Source organism: Pelobates fuscus, chromosome 8 (assembly GCF_036172605.1).
Source record: "Pelobates fuscus isolate aPelFus1 chromosome 8, aPelFus1.pri, whole genome shotgun sequence".
Taxonomy (NCBI): Eukaryota; Metazoa; Chordata; class Amphibia; order Anura; family Pelobatidae; genus Pelobates; species Pelobates fuscus.
This window is the reverse complement of record NC_086324.1, coordinates 56,785,882-56,805,805: the sequence shown is the minus strand read 5'-3', so window position 1 is coordinate 56,805,805 and position 19,924 is coordinate 56,785,882. Positions and strand designations below refer to the sequence as shown.

The window sequence follows — 19,924 nt, the reverse complement described above, 5'->3', positions numbered from 1 at the left end:
CAAAAAACTGCTTGAGAACTGTGCGGGGACCGACCGAAGGGCAGGCTAATTCAGCTGCTGCCCGTTCTCAGTATTCTCTTGCGACCCATTTTTTACTCGAGATAGTTAAAGGACCACTATAGGCACCCAGACCACTTCAGCTTAATGAAGTGGTCTGGGTGCCAGGTCCATCTAGGGTTAACCCTGCCTGCTGTAAACATAGCAATTTCAGAGAAACTGCTATGTTTACCTATGGGTTAATCCAGCCTCTAGTGGCTGTCGCTAGAGGGGCGCTTCTGTGTTTCTCACTGTGATTTTCACAGTGAGAAGACGCCAGCGTCCATTGAGAAATGTTTTCCTATGGACTGAATGCGCCCGCATGCGCATTCAGCCGATGACGTTGGAAGGAGGAGGAGAGTCCCCAGCTCCGAGGGAGCCCGGCGCTAGAGAAAGGTAAGTGTTTAACCCCTTCCTATCCGAAGAGCCCGGCGGGAGTGGGACCCTGAGGGTGGGGGGGACCTATTAACACTATAGTGCCAGGAAAACGAGTTTGTTTTCCTGGCACTATAGTGGTCCTTTAATAACAGGAACAAAAACTGAAGAACTTGGTAATCATCCAGACAACTCCGGAAGAAACAACTTAAAGTAGATGGGTGGAGTGAGTGGTAATAATTACATGCAGGCAAGCATCTGTCTAAAGGTCACTCCTAACCTTGTACATACATAAAAAACACAAAGTAAAGATAAAATCAATACAAAAAAAAGGCGCCCTGTGTTTTTGTATTGATTTTATCTTTACTTTGTGTTTTTTAACTCCGGAAGGTAATGTAGTTCGTAAAGGAGTAACTTTTCCACTTAGGATGATTTGCCATTTTATACTGAAAAGAAGAAACAACAAGTGAAAGGTACTTGAAGGTTGTGAATGATGCATATCATATTAATCATATTAACTGATCTAAACGTAACTAAATAGAAGCGTCTCAAGTACAATCCAAAGGGGGCGTGGCCGGACTGTGCATGGGAGCAGACGTGTAGTGCCTGTGCTCCGTGCCCTCGGCCTACTAAACAGCTAGAAATCAGCGGAAAAATACTTTAACATGGTCCGGACGAAAAAGCTCCTGTCCCAGGAGACATCCTCCACCGGCTCACCTCGTAAGTTCAGTGGCACGATGGACGATTATGTGTCCACGCCGGTGGATCTGCGGGGAGCCGGGTCTGCTGCCAAAATGGCGCCGGCCTCCCCTGGCGCTGAAAGCGCGGGAATCTCGTCGGAAGACGGAGAACAGGGCGATGCACTGCGCCTGATCTGACAAGAACTTACCCGGATTTCAGTAAATATGCTGACAAAAGCAGACTCCAGTGGCCTGCTGCAAGAATTCCGGGCGGCTGTGCGGGAGGAGATCCTCACTCTGCGCTCTGACCTGTCTGCTGTGGAGGTGAGAGTGGACGCCCTGGAGACGGAGGCGCAGGCGAGCCGTTCCCAACATAGGGCGGCTGAACTAGCAACCACCAGGCAAGGTAACCTTCTCCTGACACTGCGGCGACAGGTGGAGGATTTAGAGAACCGCAGTCGCCGCCAGAATATCAGGATCCGCGGACTACCGGAGCCGGACACATCACCGCTGCAGGATACGGCCCGGGCTCTCTTCCAGCACATCCTGGGACGTAATTGCCCGGCAGAGATTCAATTTGACCGGATTCACAGGGCCCTGGGCCCCCCAAGGCAAGATGGGAGGTCCAGAGATGTGCTCTGCTGTCTGCATGCATACAGCCTCAAGGAGGCACTGATGTCCGCCACTAGAGGCACAGACAAGATTGTATTTCAGGGCGTGGAGGTAGCGCTTTTTCAAGACCTCTCCAGCCTGACCCTGGACGCCCGACGGGCGCTGCGGCCCATAACTGCGACCCTCGGGGAGAAGAATATGCCCTACCGCTGGGGATTCCCCTTTAGCCTACAGATAAAACATGGTAATACTTGGCTTCAGATTAGATGGCCGGATGACGTGGCCCCAACGCTGAGGACACTCCGCATTCCACACATACGCACCCGCAACTGGCTGCTGGAAACACCGCTGGTGGGCAGGAGACAAGGACCCCGGAGCCCACTGCCGGAACAACAGCAGGAGAGGGAGCCACCCGCAAGGATGGTAGGCGGCCCGGCGGGCGCTGAGGTGTAAGGAAGCGGCTGGACTTTCATGGAGGTACTGGGGTTGGGCATCGTGTTGGCCATAGCGGGCATCAGCGACTAGGTCCTCTCCCTCCCCCCTCCCCCCTTCCCCTTCACCTCATGCAAGAAAGACTTGGGACGCTATGGCGGAGAGAGACGTGCCCCCTCCCCCCCCTTTCCCCCTTCTCCCCCTCGGGCCAGTATACATTATTTCAGGAGCTCCCTCACCAGGGGTTTTGGGTGGTGGGGATATGGGACTGGTGGACTCTTGGAAGCTTGGCGGACCTGGGGGGTGCTGGGGGGGGGGGGCAGGGCTGGTTCGTTAACGCTTCTGCTGAGGGGATGGTGGTGGTGGGGGCTTGGCTGGGGGAGGTGGGGTTGGGGGCCATGGTCAGCTGCACATAGAGAGGGTAGCGGTGGGCGCAGCAGACACTCAAGGTGACAAGGCCCTGAGGCATAACCCCAGGGGTGGTCTGAGAGGATGTGGGTCCCCCTTGCGCTCCATAACGCTAGTTCCGGACCTAGCTTTATAATTAACTATTGCTCAATTCCATTCCAGGCGGGCTGGGGGCCGATCGGAATTGATCCACTCTATCCGGGTACCTTCTCACGCCTAGACCGTTAGACACGGGCCCCCCTGTGCGGGTACCGCGCACGCCTCCGCGGACAGACTGAAGGTTACAGACGGGAGGATCGCGGGAGACTGAGTCGACTAAGGGTTGGGGGACTCAGACCTGTCGAGTACCTCCCATACAGTCATGTCCTATTTGCCCCGACCGGGGTAGGCCTATCAGGTCACAAACCCCCTACCTTCCTGACGGACACCACCTTTGGCACCAGTCAGGCTTCTTAGACAGGACCCTTTAATTTTTTTTATTTATTTATTTATTTTTTCCTTTCTCCCTCTTCTCTCTCTTCCCCACTCCCCGCCTTCCCTCCCTTCCCTCGCTCTTCGGCCATGGCTGGGACACGGGGTGGGGGGTTCTGCCCGGCTCCCCTGCGGCTCTGGACCAACAACGTTAGGGGGTTGAACGCCCCGGAGAGGAGGTCACACCTGCTTCGGTCCCTGTGGACCGCTCGAGCCTCTATAGCATTCCTCCAGGAGACCCACTTCAGAGGTGGGGCAGGACTCCAACTTAGAGATAAGAGGTTCCCCACGGGATACTTCGCGAACCACCAGCTGGCAAAGAAGGCAGGGGTGGCGATCCTCATTGCACAACACGTACCGTTCAACTGTGTGGAGATGACGGCGGACCCGAATGGCCGCTTTCTATTCCTTAAGGGCATGATAGCTGATAGGAAATGCACACTGGCGTCCATATATGCCCCGAACACAGGCCAGCACCGCTTTCTCTCCAGGACTCTTCGGCTGCTTGACCAGTTCAGAGAGGGGGTCCTCCTGGTGGCGGGGGACATCAATGTCCCTCTGGGCCCACGTATGGACACCTCTAGAGGACATAGCTCGCACTCTGGCCTATGTATCCGAACAGTGGGAAAAACGCTGCGAACAACGGGGCTGGCTGATACTTGGAGAGTACTTCACCCAGAAGACAGGATTTTTACTCACCACTCATTTTACTCACCAGTACACCGCAGCCACAGCCGCTTAAACTATATCCTGATCGCGCAGGAGTACCTGCACCTTCTCCAGTCCTGTGACATTCACACGGCGGTTTGGTCAGACCACGCCCCGGTCCTGGCCACGATACGCTCACCTCTGTTTAAACCCAGCTGTCGGCAATGGAGACTGAATGAACAAGTCCTAGAGGATCCCCTCCTTCAAGCGGAGACAAAAGAGGTCCTCTCTCATTACTTCGCAGACAACCATGGATACGATGGGAAGCCCACAAATGCGTTCTGCGTGGCCATTTCATTAAGCTCTGCTCCAGACGCAAACGAGAACAGAACACTAGCTTACAAGACCTATACGCCCAACCTCGCATCTGCAACAGACGCACAGGTCAGACCCGACGGAGGACAATTACCGCCCTCTGCTGGAGGCGAGGAGAGAACTGAAGAGCCTAATTTCCAGGAACCTTTCGCACATACGGGCAGTCCAGATCCGAAATGCCAGCAAGTTCTCTCTGCACGAGAGATACAGCAACCCCAGACGATCGTTTCAGCCTTGTTAGGCATCATCAGTGAGGCATAGCTGATATCTCTCTAGGCACCGTGAGCAAGGGGTCCACGTCTGGAAATCAACCCTTTAAACTGCTTGAGAACTGAGCGGGGACCGACCGAAGGGCATGCTAATCAGCTGCTGCCCGTTCTCAATATTCTCTTGCGACCCATTTTTTACTCTCCACAAGTTTAAGGGATAATCCAGACGTGGACCCCTTGCTCACGGTGCCTAGGGAGATATCAGCTATGCCTCACTGATGATGCCTAACAAGGCTGAAACGATCGTCTGGGGTTGCTGTGTCTCTCGTGCAGAGGGAACTTGCTGGCATTTCGGATCTGGACTGCCCGTATGGGTGGGACCAGTCTGACATGTTTCAGAGAAGTTCTCTCTGTAATGGCACAAGATGAGCAAAAAACTGCTTGAGAACTGTGCGGGGACCGACCGAAGGGCAGGCTAATTCAGCTGCTGCCCGTTCTCAGTATTCTCTTGTGACCCATTTTTTACTCTCCACAAGTTTAAGGGATAATCCAGACGTGGACCCCTTGCTCACGGTGCCTAGGGAGATATCAGCTATGCCTCACTGATGATGCCTAACAAGGCTGAAACGATCGTCTGGGGTTGCTGTGTCTCTCATGCAGAGGGAACTTGCTGGCATTTCGGATCTGGACTGCCTGTATGGGTGGGACCAGTCTGATATGTTTCAGAGAAGTTCTCTGTGTAATGGCACAAGATGAGCAAAAAACTGCTTGAGAACTGAGCGGGGACCGACCGAAGGGCAGGCTAATTCAGCTGCTGCCCGTTCTCAGTATTCTCTTGCGACCCATTTTTTACTCGAGATAGTTAAAGGACCACTATAGGCACCCAGACCACTTCAGCTTAATGAAGTGGTCTGGGTGCCAGGTCCATCTAGGGTTAACCCTGCCTGCTGTAAACATAGCAATTTCAGAGAAACTGCTATGTTTACCTATGGGTTAATCCAGCCTCTAGTGGCTGTCGCTAGAGGGGCGCTTCTGTGTTTCTCACTGTGATTTTCACAGTGAGAAGACGCCAGCGTCCATTGAGAAATGTTTTCCTATGGACTGAATGCGCCCGCATGCGCATTCAGCCGATGACGTTGGAAGGAGGAGGAGAGTCCCCAGCTCCGAGGGAGCCCGGCGCTAGAGAAAGGTAAGTGTTTAACCCCTTCCTATCCGAAGAGCCCGGCGGGAGTGGGACCCTGAGGGTGGGGGGGACCTATTAACACTATAGTGCCAGGAAAACGAGTTTGTTTTCCTGGCACTATAGTGGTCCTTTAATAACAGGAACAAAAACTGAAGAACTTGGTAATCATCCAGACAACTCCGGAAGAAACAACTTAAAGTAGATGGGTGGAGTGAGTGGTAATAATTACATGCAGGCAAGCATCTGTCTAAAGGTCACTCCTAACCTTGTACATACATAAAAAACACAAAGTAAAGATAAAATCAATACAAAAAAAAGGCGCCCTGTGTTTTTGTATTGATTTTATCTTTACTTTGTGTTTTTTAACTCCGGAAGGTAATGTAGTTCGTAAAGGAGTAACTTTTCCACTTAGGATGATTTGCCATTTTATACTGAAAAGAAGAAACAACAAGTGAAAGGTACTTGAAGGTTGTGAATGATGCATATCATATTAATCATATTAACTGATCTAAACGTAACTAAATAGAAGCGTCTCAAGTACAATCCAAAGGGGGCGTGGCCGGACCGTGCATGGGAGCAGACGTGTAGTGCCTGTGCTCCGTGCCCTCGGCCTACTAAACAGCTAGAAATCAGCGGAAAAATACTTTAACATGGTCCGGACGAAAAAGCTCCTGTCCCAGGGGACATCCTCCACCGGCTCACCTCGTAAGTTCAGTGGCACGATGGACGATTATGTGTCCACGCCGGTGGATCTGCGGGGAGCCGGGTCTGCTGCCAAAATGGCGCCGGCCTCCCCTGGCGCTGAAAGCGCGGGAATCTCGTCGGAAGACGGAGAACAGGGCGATGCACTGCGCCTGATCTGACAAGAACTCACCCGGATTTCAGTAAATATGCTGACAAAAGCAGACTCCAGTGGCCTGCTGCAAGAATTCCGGGCGGCTGTGCGGGAGGAGATCCTCACTCTGCGCTCTGACCTGTCTGCTGTGGAGGTGAGAGTGGACGCCCTGGAGACGGAGGCGCAGGCGAGCCGTTCCCAACATAGGGCGGCTGAACTAGCAACCACCAGGCAAGGTAACCTTCTCCTGACACTGCGGCGACAGGTGGAGGATTTAGAGAACCGCAGTCGCCGCCAGAATATCAGGATCCGCGGACTACCGGAGCCGGACACATCACCGCTGCAGGATACGGCCCGGGCTCTCTTCCAGCACATCCTGGGACGTAATTGCCCGGCAGAGATTCAATTTGACCAGATTCACAGGGCCCTGGGCCCCCCAAGGCAAGATGGGAGGTCCAGAGATGTGCTCTGCTGTCTGCATGCATACAGCCTCAAGGAGGCACTGATGTCCGCCACTAGAGGCACAGACAAGATTGTATTTCAGGGCGTGGAGGTAGCGCTTTTTCAAGACCTCTCCAGCCTGACCCTGGACGCCCGACGGGCGCTGCGGCCCATAACTGCGACCCTCGGGGAGAAGAATATGCCCTACCGCTGGGGATTCCCCTTTAGCCTACAGATAAAACATGGTAATACTTGGCTTCAGATTAGATGGCCGGATGACGTGGCCCCAACGCTGAGGACACTCCGCATTCCACACATACGCACCCGCAACTGGCTGCTGGAAACACCGCTGGTGGGCAGGAGACAAGGACCCCGGAGCCCACTGCCGGAACAACAGCAGGAGAGGGAGCCACCCGCAAGGATGGTAGGCGGCCCGGCGGGCGCTGAGGTGTAAGGAAGCGGCTGGACTTTCATGGAGGTACTGGGGTTGGGCATCGTGTTGGCCATAGCGGGCATCAGCGACTAGGTCCTCTCCCTCCCCCCTCCCCCCTTCCCCTTCACCTCATGCAAGAAAGACTTGGGACGCTATGGCGGAGAGAGACGTGCCCCCTCCCCCCCCCTTTCCCCCTTCTCCCCCTCGGGCCAGTATACATTATTTCAGGAGCTCCCTCACCAGGGGTTTTGGGTGGTGGGGATATGGGACTGGTGGACTCTTGGAAGCTTGGCGGACCTGGGGGGTGCTGGGGGGGGGGGGCAGGGCTGGTTCGTTAACGCTTCTGCTGAGGGGATGGTGGTGGTGGGGGCTTGGCTGGGGGAGGTGGGGTTGGGGGCCATGGTCAGCTGCACATAGAGAGGGTAGCGGTGGGCGCAGCAGACGCTCAAGGTGACAAGGCCCTGAGGCATAACCCCAGGGGTGGTCTGAGAGGATGTGGGTCCCCCTTGCGCTCCATAACGCTAGTTCCGGACCTAGCTTTATAATTAACTATTGCTCAATTCCATTCCAGGCGGGCTGGGGGCCGATCGGAATTGATCCACTCTATCCGGGTACCTTCTCACGCCTAGACCGTTAGACACGGGCCCCCCTGTGCGGGTACCGCGCACGCCTCCGCGGACAGACTGAAGGTTACAGACGGGAGGATCGCGGGAGACTGAGTCGACTAAGGGTTGGGGGACTCAGACCTGTCGAGTACCTCCCATACAGTCATGTCCTATTTGCCCCGACCGGGGTAGGCCTATCAGGTCACAAACCCCCTACCTTCCTGACGGACACCACCTTTGGCACCAGTCAGGCTTCTTAGACAGGACCCTTTAATTTTTTTTATTTATTTATTTATTTTTTCCTTTCTCCCTCTTCTCTCTCTTCCCCACTCCCCGCCTTCCCTCCCTTCCCTCGCTCTTCGGCCATGGCTGGGACACGGGGTGGGGGGTTCTGCCCGGCTCCCCTGCGGCTCTGGACCAACAACGTTAGGGGGTTGAACGCCCCGGAGAGGAGGTCACACCTGCTTCGGTCCCTGTGGACCGCTCGAGCCTCTATAGCATTCCTCCAGGAGACCCACTTCAGAGGTGGGGCAGGACTCCAACTTAGAGATAAGAGGTTCCCCACGGGATACTTCGCGAACCACCAGCTGGCAAAGAAGGCAGGGGTGGCGATCCTCATTGCACAACACGTACCGTTCAACTGTGTGGAGATGACGGCGGACCCGAATGGCCGCTTTCTATTCCTTAAGGGCATGATAGCTGATAGGAAATGCACACTGGCGTCCATATATGCCCCGAACACAGGCCAGCACCGCTTTCTCTCCAGGACTCTTCGGCTGCTTGACCAGTTCAGAGAGGGGGTCCTCCTGGTGGCGGGGGACATCAATGTCCCTCTGGGCCCACGTATGGACACCTCTAGAGGACATAGCTCGCACTCTGGCCTATGTATCCGAACAGTGGGAAAAACGCTGCGAACAACGGGGCTGGCTGATACTTGGAGAGTACTTCACCCAGAAGACAGGGTTTTTACTCACCACTCATTTTACTCACCAGTACACCGCAGCCACAGCCGCTTAAACTATATCCTGATCGCGCAGGAGTACCTGCACCTTCTCCAGTCCTGTGACATTCACACGGCGGTTTGGTCAGACCACGCCCCGGTCCTGGCCACGATACGCTCACCTCTGTTTAAACCCAGCTGTCGGCAATGGAGACTGAATGAACAAGTCCTAGAGGATCCCCTCCTTCAAGCGGAGACAAAAGAGGTCCTCTCTCATTACTTCGCAGACAACCATGCTCAGGATACCTCGCCCCAGATACGATGGGAAGCCCACAAATGCGTTCTGCGTGGCCATTTCATTAAGCTCTGCTCCAGACGCAAACGAGAACAGAACACTAGCTTACAAGACCTATACGCCCAACCTCGCATCTGGAACAGACGCACAGGTCAGACCCGACGGAGGACAATTACCGCCCTCTGCTGGAGGCGAGGAGAGAACTGAAGAGCCTATTATCCAGGAACCTTTCGCACACGCTCCGTAAATCCCGCAGATTCTTTTCTGAGCATTCGAATAAATGCGGGCGTCTGCTCGCTAGAATGCTACAAAGGAAACGACGACTGTCCCAAATAACTGTCCTGCAAAAGGCGAATGTGCCCCCCATACGAAGACCAGACGGCATAATGGCGGAATTCCAGGAATTTTACGCTAAACTCTACAACCTACCGGGGGACTCTGGGGAAGGGGCGCCTCGACGACGGCTGGACGAGATTCGGGAATATTTGGACCACCACGTGACTCAGAAGCTCACGCAGGCCCAGGCGGAGGACCTTGATGCCCCCATCACTCTGGCAGAGCTCACAGGTGCCCTCAAAGCCGCGAAGATGAACAAAGCCCCGGGACCGGAGGGCTTTCCCGTGCGATACATACGAACCTTCGGGGAGATCCTCCTACCGGAGCTGCTGGTGTGCCTTAACTCTATCCTGGAGGGAGAGAGGTTCCCAGAGGATACCCTCATGGCAACAGTAGCGATGGTGCCGAAAGAAGGGAAGGACCCCACATCGTGTGCCGGTTACAGGCCTATTTCCCTACTCAATGCGGACCTTAAGCTATTCACAAAGATCCTCGCCCGCAGAGTGGGGGAAGTGGCTCCTGACCTGGTCCACCCAGACCAGACCGGGTTTATCCCGGGGCGGGAGGCGAAGGATAATACAATCAGGGCCCTCAACCTCATACATGTCACCAAGGAAACTGCGCGCGGCGGCCTCCTGCTTTCCACAGATGCCGAGAAGGCTTTTGATAGAGTGGATTGGCAGTTCATGAGAGAGACTCTGCGGGTGATGGGCTTCGGCCCCAACATTCAGACCTGGATAGCCGCATTGTATGCGACCCCGAAGGCCCGCTTGCGGATAAACGGAGCCCTGTCCCCTGTCTTTTCGATTCACAATGGGACGCGGCAAGGATGCCCCCTGTTCCCCCTCCTGTTTGCCCTCACGCTAGAACCGTTTCTGGCGGCGGTCAGACGGGATGGGGGTATCACAGAGTTTGCAGTGGGGGGTAGAGAGAATAGGGTGGCTGCGTACGCAGACGATCTGCTGTTTTTTATTACAAACCCGATGGTGACATTGCCAAACCTACTCCGGGCCTTCCGGATCTATGGGGCGCTCTCCAACTTAAAATTGAACGCGGACAAGTCCAAGGCGATGCCGCTCTGTCTCCCTGCAAGCCTGACGACTCAACTGAGGGCGAATTTCCCTTTCAGGTGGTGCCCACAGCGCTTAAAATACCTCGGCATCTGGCTGACGACGGACCTGACCAGGCTGTTCCCCGACAACTTCTTGCCCCTGCTGGCGACACTCAGGACGGACATGAAGAGATGGGGCGCAACCTGCGTGTCCTGGTTTGGGAGAATAAACGCGGTCAAAATGAACCTGTTGCCGCGTCTCCTGTATCTGTTTCAGACAATTCCCATCGCCCTCCCCAGGGCCTTCTTCAACTCCCTGAACACGGCCATCAGACAATTTGTGTGGGCAGCGGGTGCAGCTAGACTCAGACACTCCCAGCTGATTCGTCCAAAATGTCAAGGCGGAGTGGCCCTCCCTTTGCCCCAAACTTACTACCAAGCGACACACCTCCTCAGAGTGGTGGACTGGCACGTACCCGACACCGATAAGCAATGGGTCCACCTAGAACGCGTACAAGCCAAAGAGCGTATACCTTGGGCCACGTGGCTACTGCGGCCAGTACAGACGAGGGACATCCGGAGGCACCCGCTCATAGGGGCAACCCTGCAAGTGTGGTCCACTATTCGCTACAAGCTGGACTTAACGACTAGCCTGTCCCCGCTGGTCCCGGTGATTTACAACCCTGAGATCGCAGGAGGGCTAGCGCCGAGAGACGTTACTGGACTGGGAAGCCCGGATAAACCATACTTGGGGGATTGGTGCGCTGGGGGACAGCTGAGACCCCTGGAAACCCTGGCCCCCCTGACACCCCTCCCTGGGCTGACCCGATTTCGATACCAACAAGTTCGGCATTACTACCGATCTTTACCGGGCAAACACCTGGTACACAGGGGGTTGACCAGCTTTGAGGCCATTTGCGCGAAGGGGAACCGCATATCGAAGGGAGTCTCCACGCTGTATTCTATGCTACTGACTGCAGCTCGGAGCCCCCCGGCGCCATATCAATCTTCCTGGGAACGAGCTACGGGGGTCACTCTCACGGACCCAGACTGGGAGAAGATACACACCCTCGCGCACCAAGGTACGACCAGCGCAAAACTGCAAGAGACGAACTATAAGCTTATGACCTGCTGGTATAGGACGCCCTCCCGACTCTTCCGCATGGGTCTGTCACCAACGGCCAGCTGCTGGAGATGTGAGTCCGAAGACGGCACGGACTTACACATCTGGTGGTCCTGCCCTCTCATAGCGCCCTTCTGGCAACAGATACACGCGAAACTACGAGAGCTACTAGATTCGGACATTCCGATGCAACCCCTACCGATGCTTCTTCACCACACTACGATGCCTCTGGGGGCCTACAAGAGATCACTGACGAGACACTTCTTGAATGCCGCCAAGAGCTTTATCCCGGCCCGCTGGAAGTCAGCTACCGTCCCCACGGTCTCGGACTGGATGGAGAAGGTAGAGGAAATATACAGCATGGAGAGCCTCACGGCGGAGCTGAGAGGTACGGGGGAGAAATGCACCAGCCTCTGGGCTCCCTGGATTGAATACATGGCTCGTCAGCCGGTGGGACAGCCGGAGCGGAGGGCCAAATAGACGGGTAGGCGCCGACACACGCGGGGTTGGGACGTGGGGTGTGGGGGTGCTGGTGGACTCCCCCCTTCCCCCCGCCCTGGCCGACACCTCCCCCTTTTTTTTTTTTCTTTTTTTCTTTCTCTCTTCTTCTTCTCTCTCTCTACCTCCCTCCCTCTCTCCCTTACCGTGCATGACCGACCCTACACCAACGCAGCCCGGACAGATAATGGTCTCTGACATGTTACCGCAGAATGTGAGGCCCGGACCCCAGGGCTCTTACTTGCACTATCTATGACTGCATTTGGGTCATTACCCCAAGCCAAACACAGACGCGGGACGTAGGCGGGGGAAGAGTTGAGTCCCTCCCCCCCCCCCGAAAAAAAGAGGAAGGGGAGGAAAAGGGGAGGAGGAATGGAGAGAGAGGGGGGAAACAGGGGGGGGGGGAAACATGATACCCCCTCCCTACCTTCCCTCATAAGTATATATAGAACACGTTCTAAAGTTCAGTTTGCGCAGTTTCGCTCGGTTGTTCAGTTAACCACAGAGACGGGGTGGGGATATACAGGTGGGAAAACGTGAGTGAGCATTACTATATGTACGGTACTATACTTGGCGTTTGTAAGAGCTCTGCTTGTTTATTCTCTGTATACATGTATATTGTGCTTCAATAAAAATGAAGATTGCCAAAAAAAAAAAAAAGTACAATCCAATAACCAAATCTAACTCTAAGAATTTAACATATATACATCGGAATCTAATATAAACTCACACACACATATATATATATATATATATATATATATATATATACATCAATCCAGCCTACAATAGTTATAGAAGTAAATCTGAAAACATAGAAAATGAAAAACAAATATGAGATGGAGAAATGGGGGGGAAGATCAGGGAGGGAAATATTCGCCTCCTGTCATTACTAAAATTAAGATTATAGGTACACTACAACAGCATAATCTACAATTTTACCACATGAGAGGAGGCTTCATATTTGCTCCGCACTGAAACACGCTTCGGCACCTGATTAAGCTAGGATCCAACGTACCCATCTTGCGAGAGTAGTAGTAGACGCTGGTTTATGTGGCTTGGCATATGACACGAGAAGTTGGCCCGATGGAGAAACGCATAAAGGGGCAGTAATCTCCACATAGCGCATCAACATCTTGACCAGGCAAAGATGTGGAGCCGTAGAAAAAAAACGGGTAGAAAACAGACGTCGAATTCGTCTTAGTGTGTCTCTTGAGGCTAAACCTTTCATGTCAAACTCCCGAACATCCGCTACTCAATGAAAAAATACCAAGTAAAGTTACAACGTAAGTTTCGCCGAGAGTTGGGGTAGGGACAAAGATCTATTGTCCGGCCAATCCCCCCAAAAATCATAGGACCACGTCCATGTCCCAAAGTCAGGAGTATTTCGGAACTGGGGGACGTGCAAACGGATACCTCTCAGGAGACTGCAAATCAAAGGATCTTGGTCCACTGGAAGGCTCTGAACCGGAACGTGCGCAGCCTAAATCGCGGACTGTGTGACATTGATGGATCGGTATGAACGTCCTAAGAAAAGGGAATGAGATAAAAAAAATAAAAAAATTACAATTATTGGAATAGGTGCTGTAAATGGGACTGAAATCCCTCTCAAAACACCAGCTAGACCATTTGTTCCAGGCAACGAAGTAACATCTTCTGGTGCCAGGTGCCCATGAATCCCATAGTAGGTCCTTAGTGACCTGTGATAATCCGTCTTTTGACCAAGATCCCCTGAAGTCTTCCAGGCCACTAATTCCAGAAATTCTTGTAGGACAAGGGGGTGAGGTACTCCCTGCGGGACAGTCAATAGAAGGGAAAAGGATGGTATAGTCGTAAGACAATTCCTGTAGAGTTGGGAACCACGGTTGGCTCAGCCATAGGGGCATCAGTAGAAGCAGGGAGATCTCTTGGGTCCATACCTGGTGTATCACCCTCGCCAACATGGAGAAGGGAGGAAATGCATAAGCTCCTTGGTTAGACCAGTTCTGGAGGTATACGTCTACAGCTTTCCATTCCATATCCGGTAGCCAACTGAAGAATCTGGGACGTTGATGGTTGGTCCGAGATGTGGAAAGGTCAAGAATCAGTGGGCCCCTGTGTTCAAAGTGTTTGTTGAAGATTGTGTCATGGAGATGGCAGTCGGTGCCGTCCCTCCAATGTCTGGAGAACCAACTCGCCGTGAGGTTGGATATTCCCTGTAGATATTCCACACGTAGTGTGATGTTGCGGCATAGACAGAAACTGTAGATGTCCTTGGTCACCTCCGATAGCGTGAGCTTCACTCAGGCGGTTTATATACTGGACCGCTGAAATGTTGTCCATGCATATTATCCAACAGTTGGACATGTGACTGGCCATACTGTGGGATGCAAAGAAGCCTGCTTTTAACTCCAGGCAGTTGATGTGTAAGTTCATTTCCTCTTCATGGTCCTCCTGTTGATGATCCCGCACAATGTGCTCACCAGCCCTAGAAGCTGGCTTGTGATTCCAGCACAAAGTCCGGTGTGGGACCAAATATGGCTTTACCATTCCAGGCTTGCATGTGGAGGAGCCACCAGTGGAGTTCCATCCATACCTCGGCCGTGATCGTATACCAGTCCAGAACGAAAGTAGTGCGCTTTCAATCGTTAATGACCTGGTAGTGTAGTGGGCCCAGATATATTGCTTGGATGGAAGCCAATAGGAGTCCCACAACTCACGCTAGGAGGCATAACGGGATATGATCCATGCGCAGTACCTTTCGAATCTTTTTGCTGAGCAGAGATCTTCTTGAGAGGCAGTCTGAGCATGCAGGAGGTAAAGTCTATATCGAACTCCAGGAACTGGACCATTTGTGAGAGTTCCAGTGCGGACTTGTCATGATTCACCACAAGTCCCAAGGATTCAAGGAAATGTACAACAAATGTTGTCTGAGAGCGTACCCGCGAAGGTGTGTTGCAGAGCAGTAGCAAGTCATCCAAGTAGATTATGCATCTTATGCCTAGGGATCGTTGGCGGGCCATGACCAGTTGGAGGAGATTCGTGAAGCACCAATTCTTGGTTTTTCTAGTTTTCTATTCTATGTCTGGTTTTCTTTATGCTGGGTTTTCTGGGTTCATTCCTGTATTCCGTTCCTGGAATTCTCAGTCTCTTGGATTCCTTTAAATGTTTGTTTTATGTTGCCACATCCTTTCCTTTTCCATTAATCCTTTTGTTTTAGTTGGTTCCTGCAGGCAGTTGCTCCAAGTCCTCTGCCCCTTTCTTGCAGTTAAGTGCTGTGTGTGTTTTACTATTGTTTATTTAGTCATGCATATCTAGGCAGATAGGATCCACCGTACTTGTAGTACGTTGGCGCAGTGGTGGGCTGCATACATCTTGGCCATTTATGCATGTCGAAATCTCCAATTTTTTACCTATATAGTACTTATTTTTTTCTCCTCTTGTTTTGCCTTATATCGCTTGTCTTGTTTTATTTTGTATTCCCAGTCCATGTACAGTCCTGTCCTGTCCTTGTTCTGTTAATGTTTCCCTTATGTATTGTGTACATGTTCTGGGTTTTGCTTTCTATACTTCTCTGGTTCTGGGTTCTACTAGTTTTGTCTTGTTTTCTTTTTTGGTGCCTATTCTAGTCTTATCTTGTTTATAGTACTGGATACATCTCAGCATATCATATATAAGCTGCACAGGGTCTTGGTAAGTGGCCGCACAAACGCTGGTGCTCAACACCAGGGGGCATGTGGTTACCCTGCACCAGGCCCTACTTATCCACTACCACTCTGAAGACTCCTCATCAACTACATCAGGCACAGGGGTCCCGATTTTCGGACCACCACCTGTGACACCAATTTGGGGAACCAGTCGTCTTTGAGGAGTAGGTTGCGAAAAATATGGATTCCTTCCATCTTGAAGTGGTGGTATACCATGAAGGAGTTGTGTTGTTACTGGTGATGGGTCGGAAGACCCCTCTCTTCTTCTAAACCAGGAATATGTTGCTGAAGAAACCGTCTTTGTCCTGAGCGTGTTCCACCGTGCGTCTGTGGGGAGAAAGCAAATGGGCAACGTGAATGTCGCATCCTCGTGAGAGCCAAGTTGACCGCCGTGCGTGGGGACCGAGCGGGAAGAACTCCCATGGGTCTGTAGGAGCAAAGCAACAAAAATACAGAGTTGTTCCCCACAGCCCCCAAGCAAGTCTACGGGTTAGTGCAGGATGGAGAGGGTTCCCACGGAAAAAGGTAATGTTGCTTTGGCTGCCAGCTGCGGCAAATGTTCTGTTAAAGGGACAATATAGTCACCAGAACAACTACAGCTTATTGTATTTGTTCAGGTGAGTAGAATCATTCCATTCAGGCTTTTTGCTGTAAACACAGTCTTTTCAGAGAAAATGCAGTGTTTACATTACAGCCTAGTGATAACTTCACTAGCCATTCCTTAGATGGCTGCTAGAGTGGCTTCCTATCTCAGTTTTGCCTAGTGTGCATCACTCTGCATGCAGACGCTGAACTTTCCTCATAGATCTGCATTGATTCAATTCAACTCTATGAAGAGATGCTGATTGGCCAGGGTTGTGTTTGACTTGTGCTGGATCTGCCTCCTTGACAGTCTCATCCAATCCTATGGGGAAGCACTGTGATTGGCTCAGAACAACACTTCTGATGATTTCAGCAGACCGCTTGCAGGTCTGAGTCAGACAGGGGCAAAGCCAGCAGCTTCAGGCCTGGTAACCGGTAAGATTTTACTATATTTAGGGATGCAAGGGGGGCTAGATGATGGCTTTATATATTTGTGTTCCTAACCCTATAGTGCTCCTTTAACAGAGTAGTGAAGGGACAGACCTACAGAAATACAGGACGGCCCAGGAGCCATTAGCATTAAAGAAATAAACCCTAAAGAGGGAGATAAAGGGGTATAGACAAAGAAGCCTGTACAAGTACACAAATAGAGATGGATAAATGTAATAAAATATAATGAAGCATAAGAAGTCAAATACTCTGATCTGTCTCTGCAAGAGCAGCAAAGAAAGAGGAGGAGTTGGGGGCTGTCCTAACTTTTATTTGTGATAACTTATTTTTGATTGGTTTAAGTTACTTTGATCAGTGCTGCTGGAGATTTATGGTAAGTAAAGGCGTGCAAATATGAAGCCTCCTGTCATGTGGCAAAATTCAGTGCCATCTGTACACTTTTCACTATCAGTCTTCCTATGTCTTGTTCACACCATGTGCCAATCTCTCCATGTGCCTTTCATTGGTTATCCTACAACATACAATAAAAGGTATCTAACGTTGGCTCTTCTGTTATTTATATATATATATATATATATATTTCAGTAAAGGATAGCCGCTCACCGGTCTTATAAAAATCCAAAATGTATTTAAACAGAGTTAAAAATGAGACCAACGTTTCAGTCCCCGCTCGGGACTTTCCTCAGGGTATCAAAACAATAATGTTATTGTTTTGATACCCTGAGGAAAGTCCCGAGCGGGGACTGAAACGTTGGTCTCATTTTTAACTCTGTTTAAATAAATTTTGGATTTTTATAAGACCGGTGAGCGGCTATCCTTTACTGAAATATACGTTTGGAGTTCAAGTCATGGCACCCGGCGAACTGATATCTACAAAAGCGTGAGTGCGGGGGATTTTCAATTGTTATATATATATATGTCCCATAATTCACCTACTGCTTTTCCCCATTATCTGGAAATGTAGCTGGTGGGTAAAGTCGGACAGTTCCATTCTATCAGCTACAATTTCAGGAGTAATTCAGTAGATTCTGCACATGTTTGCTTATATTTACCATTTTATTCAGTGTTCAAAAGATTTTCAGGTTTTTATTATTGTTTTAACTCTAACAACCTGTTATATTTTTACTGCAGATTGCCAGCCGTGAACTACAGATCCCACTTTCATATATCCACTTTTGTGAGACGAGCACTTCAACAGTCCCCAACACCATTGTGTCTGGGGGCTCCTTAGGAACTGACGTCAATGGGATGGCAGTGAAGGTGACAAAGCAATTCAGAGCATAATATGACACTGCGTATGCTGTAATTTCTGTTATCTTGTTAATGGCATGCTTAGATTGACTAAATCCACTCTATACCACACACGAGGTACAGTAACATTAAGAGATGAATACATGTGTCACTTTAGTTTTTAAACCTCTATCTCTGATTGTTGAGCTCCTTGTAGACTATACACTGTTATGCCAGCAAGTGACCCCTACCATAAACTCACTGACCAAGTATTTAGGGTTTAATTATTGTTTTTACAATTTCTGCTTTTATCCGTGTTTGGTTAAAATGCATAAAATCATGTTTGCAAGATATATTCCATTAGTTGCTTGAATTCTAAATACACACTCTGACGTTGTTGAGACATGCAATGTTATCCGTACTTCGACATAACAGTCTGTATATTCCAATGTAAAATAACATTTTCTTGCACAATCTACGCACACACCTCTCTCCCCCCATTATCATGTAGCTATTACAGACTTTACTTGTTAGATGTTGTTATGCTATCCTCTTGTAACTCTCTGGTTGGTCCTGTTTTACAGAGTGCTTGTCAAACTCTGATGGAACGACTTGAACCAATTAAAAAGAAAAATCCTAAAGGCACATGGAATAATTGGGTGAGCCAAGCTGTTTTGATTTGTCTCTCTTTTTTTCGTAACAAATTCATTAGCTGTTTTTTTCTGTGCCATTGTCACAATCCTGTATGTCCAAATTGTTAAAACTCTTCTTCAAGATAAATGTGAAACAATAATCTTCTTAAACTCTTGTGTCTTGTATACTCTGTATGTAATTTTCTTGTTGTCAGATACCCCCATTCAATAATTGTAATGCACTATGGCAGGGGTAGGCAACCTATGGCACGTGTGCCATGTACGGCACTCTAGGTGTCTCTGCACGGCCCTCAAGGCTTCTAGAGCCAAACAGGCTCTGGCAGGGCCGGACTGGCCCACCGGGATACCGGGAAATTTCCTGGTGGGCCGCGGCACCTGGGGGCTGCACTGACCATGTATGTGCCACCGGGTGGCCGGTCCGGTGGCACACACTCTGAGGGGGCCAGCCGGCGGCCGCATTCCACGCTGGAGCCGCCGGACCGTGTGGCAGCCTCGCCGGTCCGGCGGCACTCCTGTCAGGCTGTCACTAGCGTTGGGGGCTGAAGGAGGAGGGAGGAGCATGTCTCTGTACCATGCTCCCTCGCGGTTTCTGTGCTGGGAATTGTGGGAACCACGAGGGAGCATGGTACAGAGACATGCTCCTCCCTCCTCCTTCAGCCCCCAGCGCTAGTGACAGCCTGATAGGAGTGCCGCCGGACCGGCGAGGCTGCCACCCGGTCCGGTGGCTCCAGCAAAAAACCCTACTCACTACTCGCAGGTAAGGGGGGGAAAAAAAAGAGAGAGAAGGGGAAAAAAGAGAGAGAGAAGGGGAAAAAAGAGAGAGAGAAGGGGGAAAAAAGAGAGAGAGAAGGGGGGAAAAAGAGAGAGAGAAGGGGGGAAAAAGAGAGAGAGAAGGGGGGAAAAGAGAGAGAGAAGGGGAAAAAAGAGAGAGAGAAGGGGAAAAAAGAGAGAGAAGGGGAAAAAAGAGAGAGAGAAGGGGGAAAAAAGAGAGAGAGAAGGGGAAAAAACGAGAGAGAGAAGGGGAAAAAAAGAGAGAGAGAGAAGGGGAAAAAGCGAGAGAGAGAAGGGGAAAAAGCGAGAGAGAGAAGGGGAAAAAGCGAGAGAGAGAAGGGGAAAAAACGAGAGAGAGAGAGGGGGAAAAAAGAGAGAGAAGGGGAAAAAAGAGAGAGAGAAGGGGAAAAAAGAGAGAGAGAAGGAGAAAAAAGGAGAGAGAGAAGGGGGAAAAAAGACAGAGAGAAGGGGGGAAAAAGACAGAGAGAAGGGGGAAAAAGAGAGGGAGAAGGGGGAAAAAGAGAGGGAGAAGGGGGGAAAAAGACAGAGAGAAGGGGGAAAAGAAG

The 19,924-nt window shown here is 51.1% G+C and overlaps 1 protein-coding gene across 1 annotated transcript in view; it reads left to right on the top strand.

Moving 5' to 3' along the window:
* The window catches only part of LOC134571542 (aldehyde oxidase 1-like), a 125,922-nt gene that overhangs the window by 79,385 nt on the left and 26,613 nt on the right, over nt 1–19,924 (top strand). The window contains exons 28-29 of the mRNA XM_063429876.1: nt 17,836–17,964; nt 18,519–18,593. Coding sequence (XP_063285946.1) covers nt 17,836–17,964; nt 18,519–18,593 — 204 coding nt within the window. The remainder of the gene's footprint in view (nt 1–17,835; nt 17,965–18,518; nt 18,594–19,924) is intronic.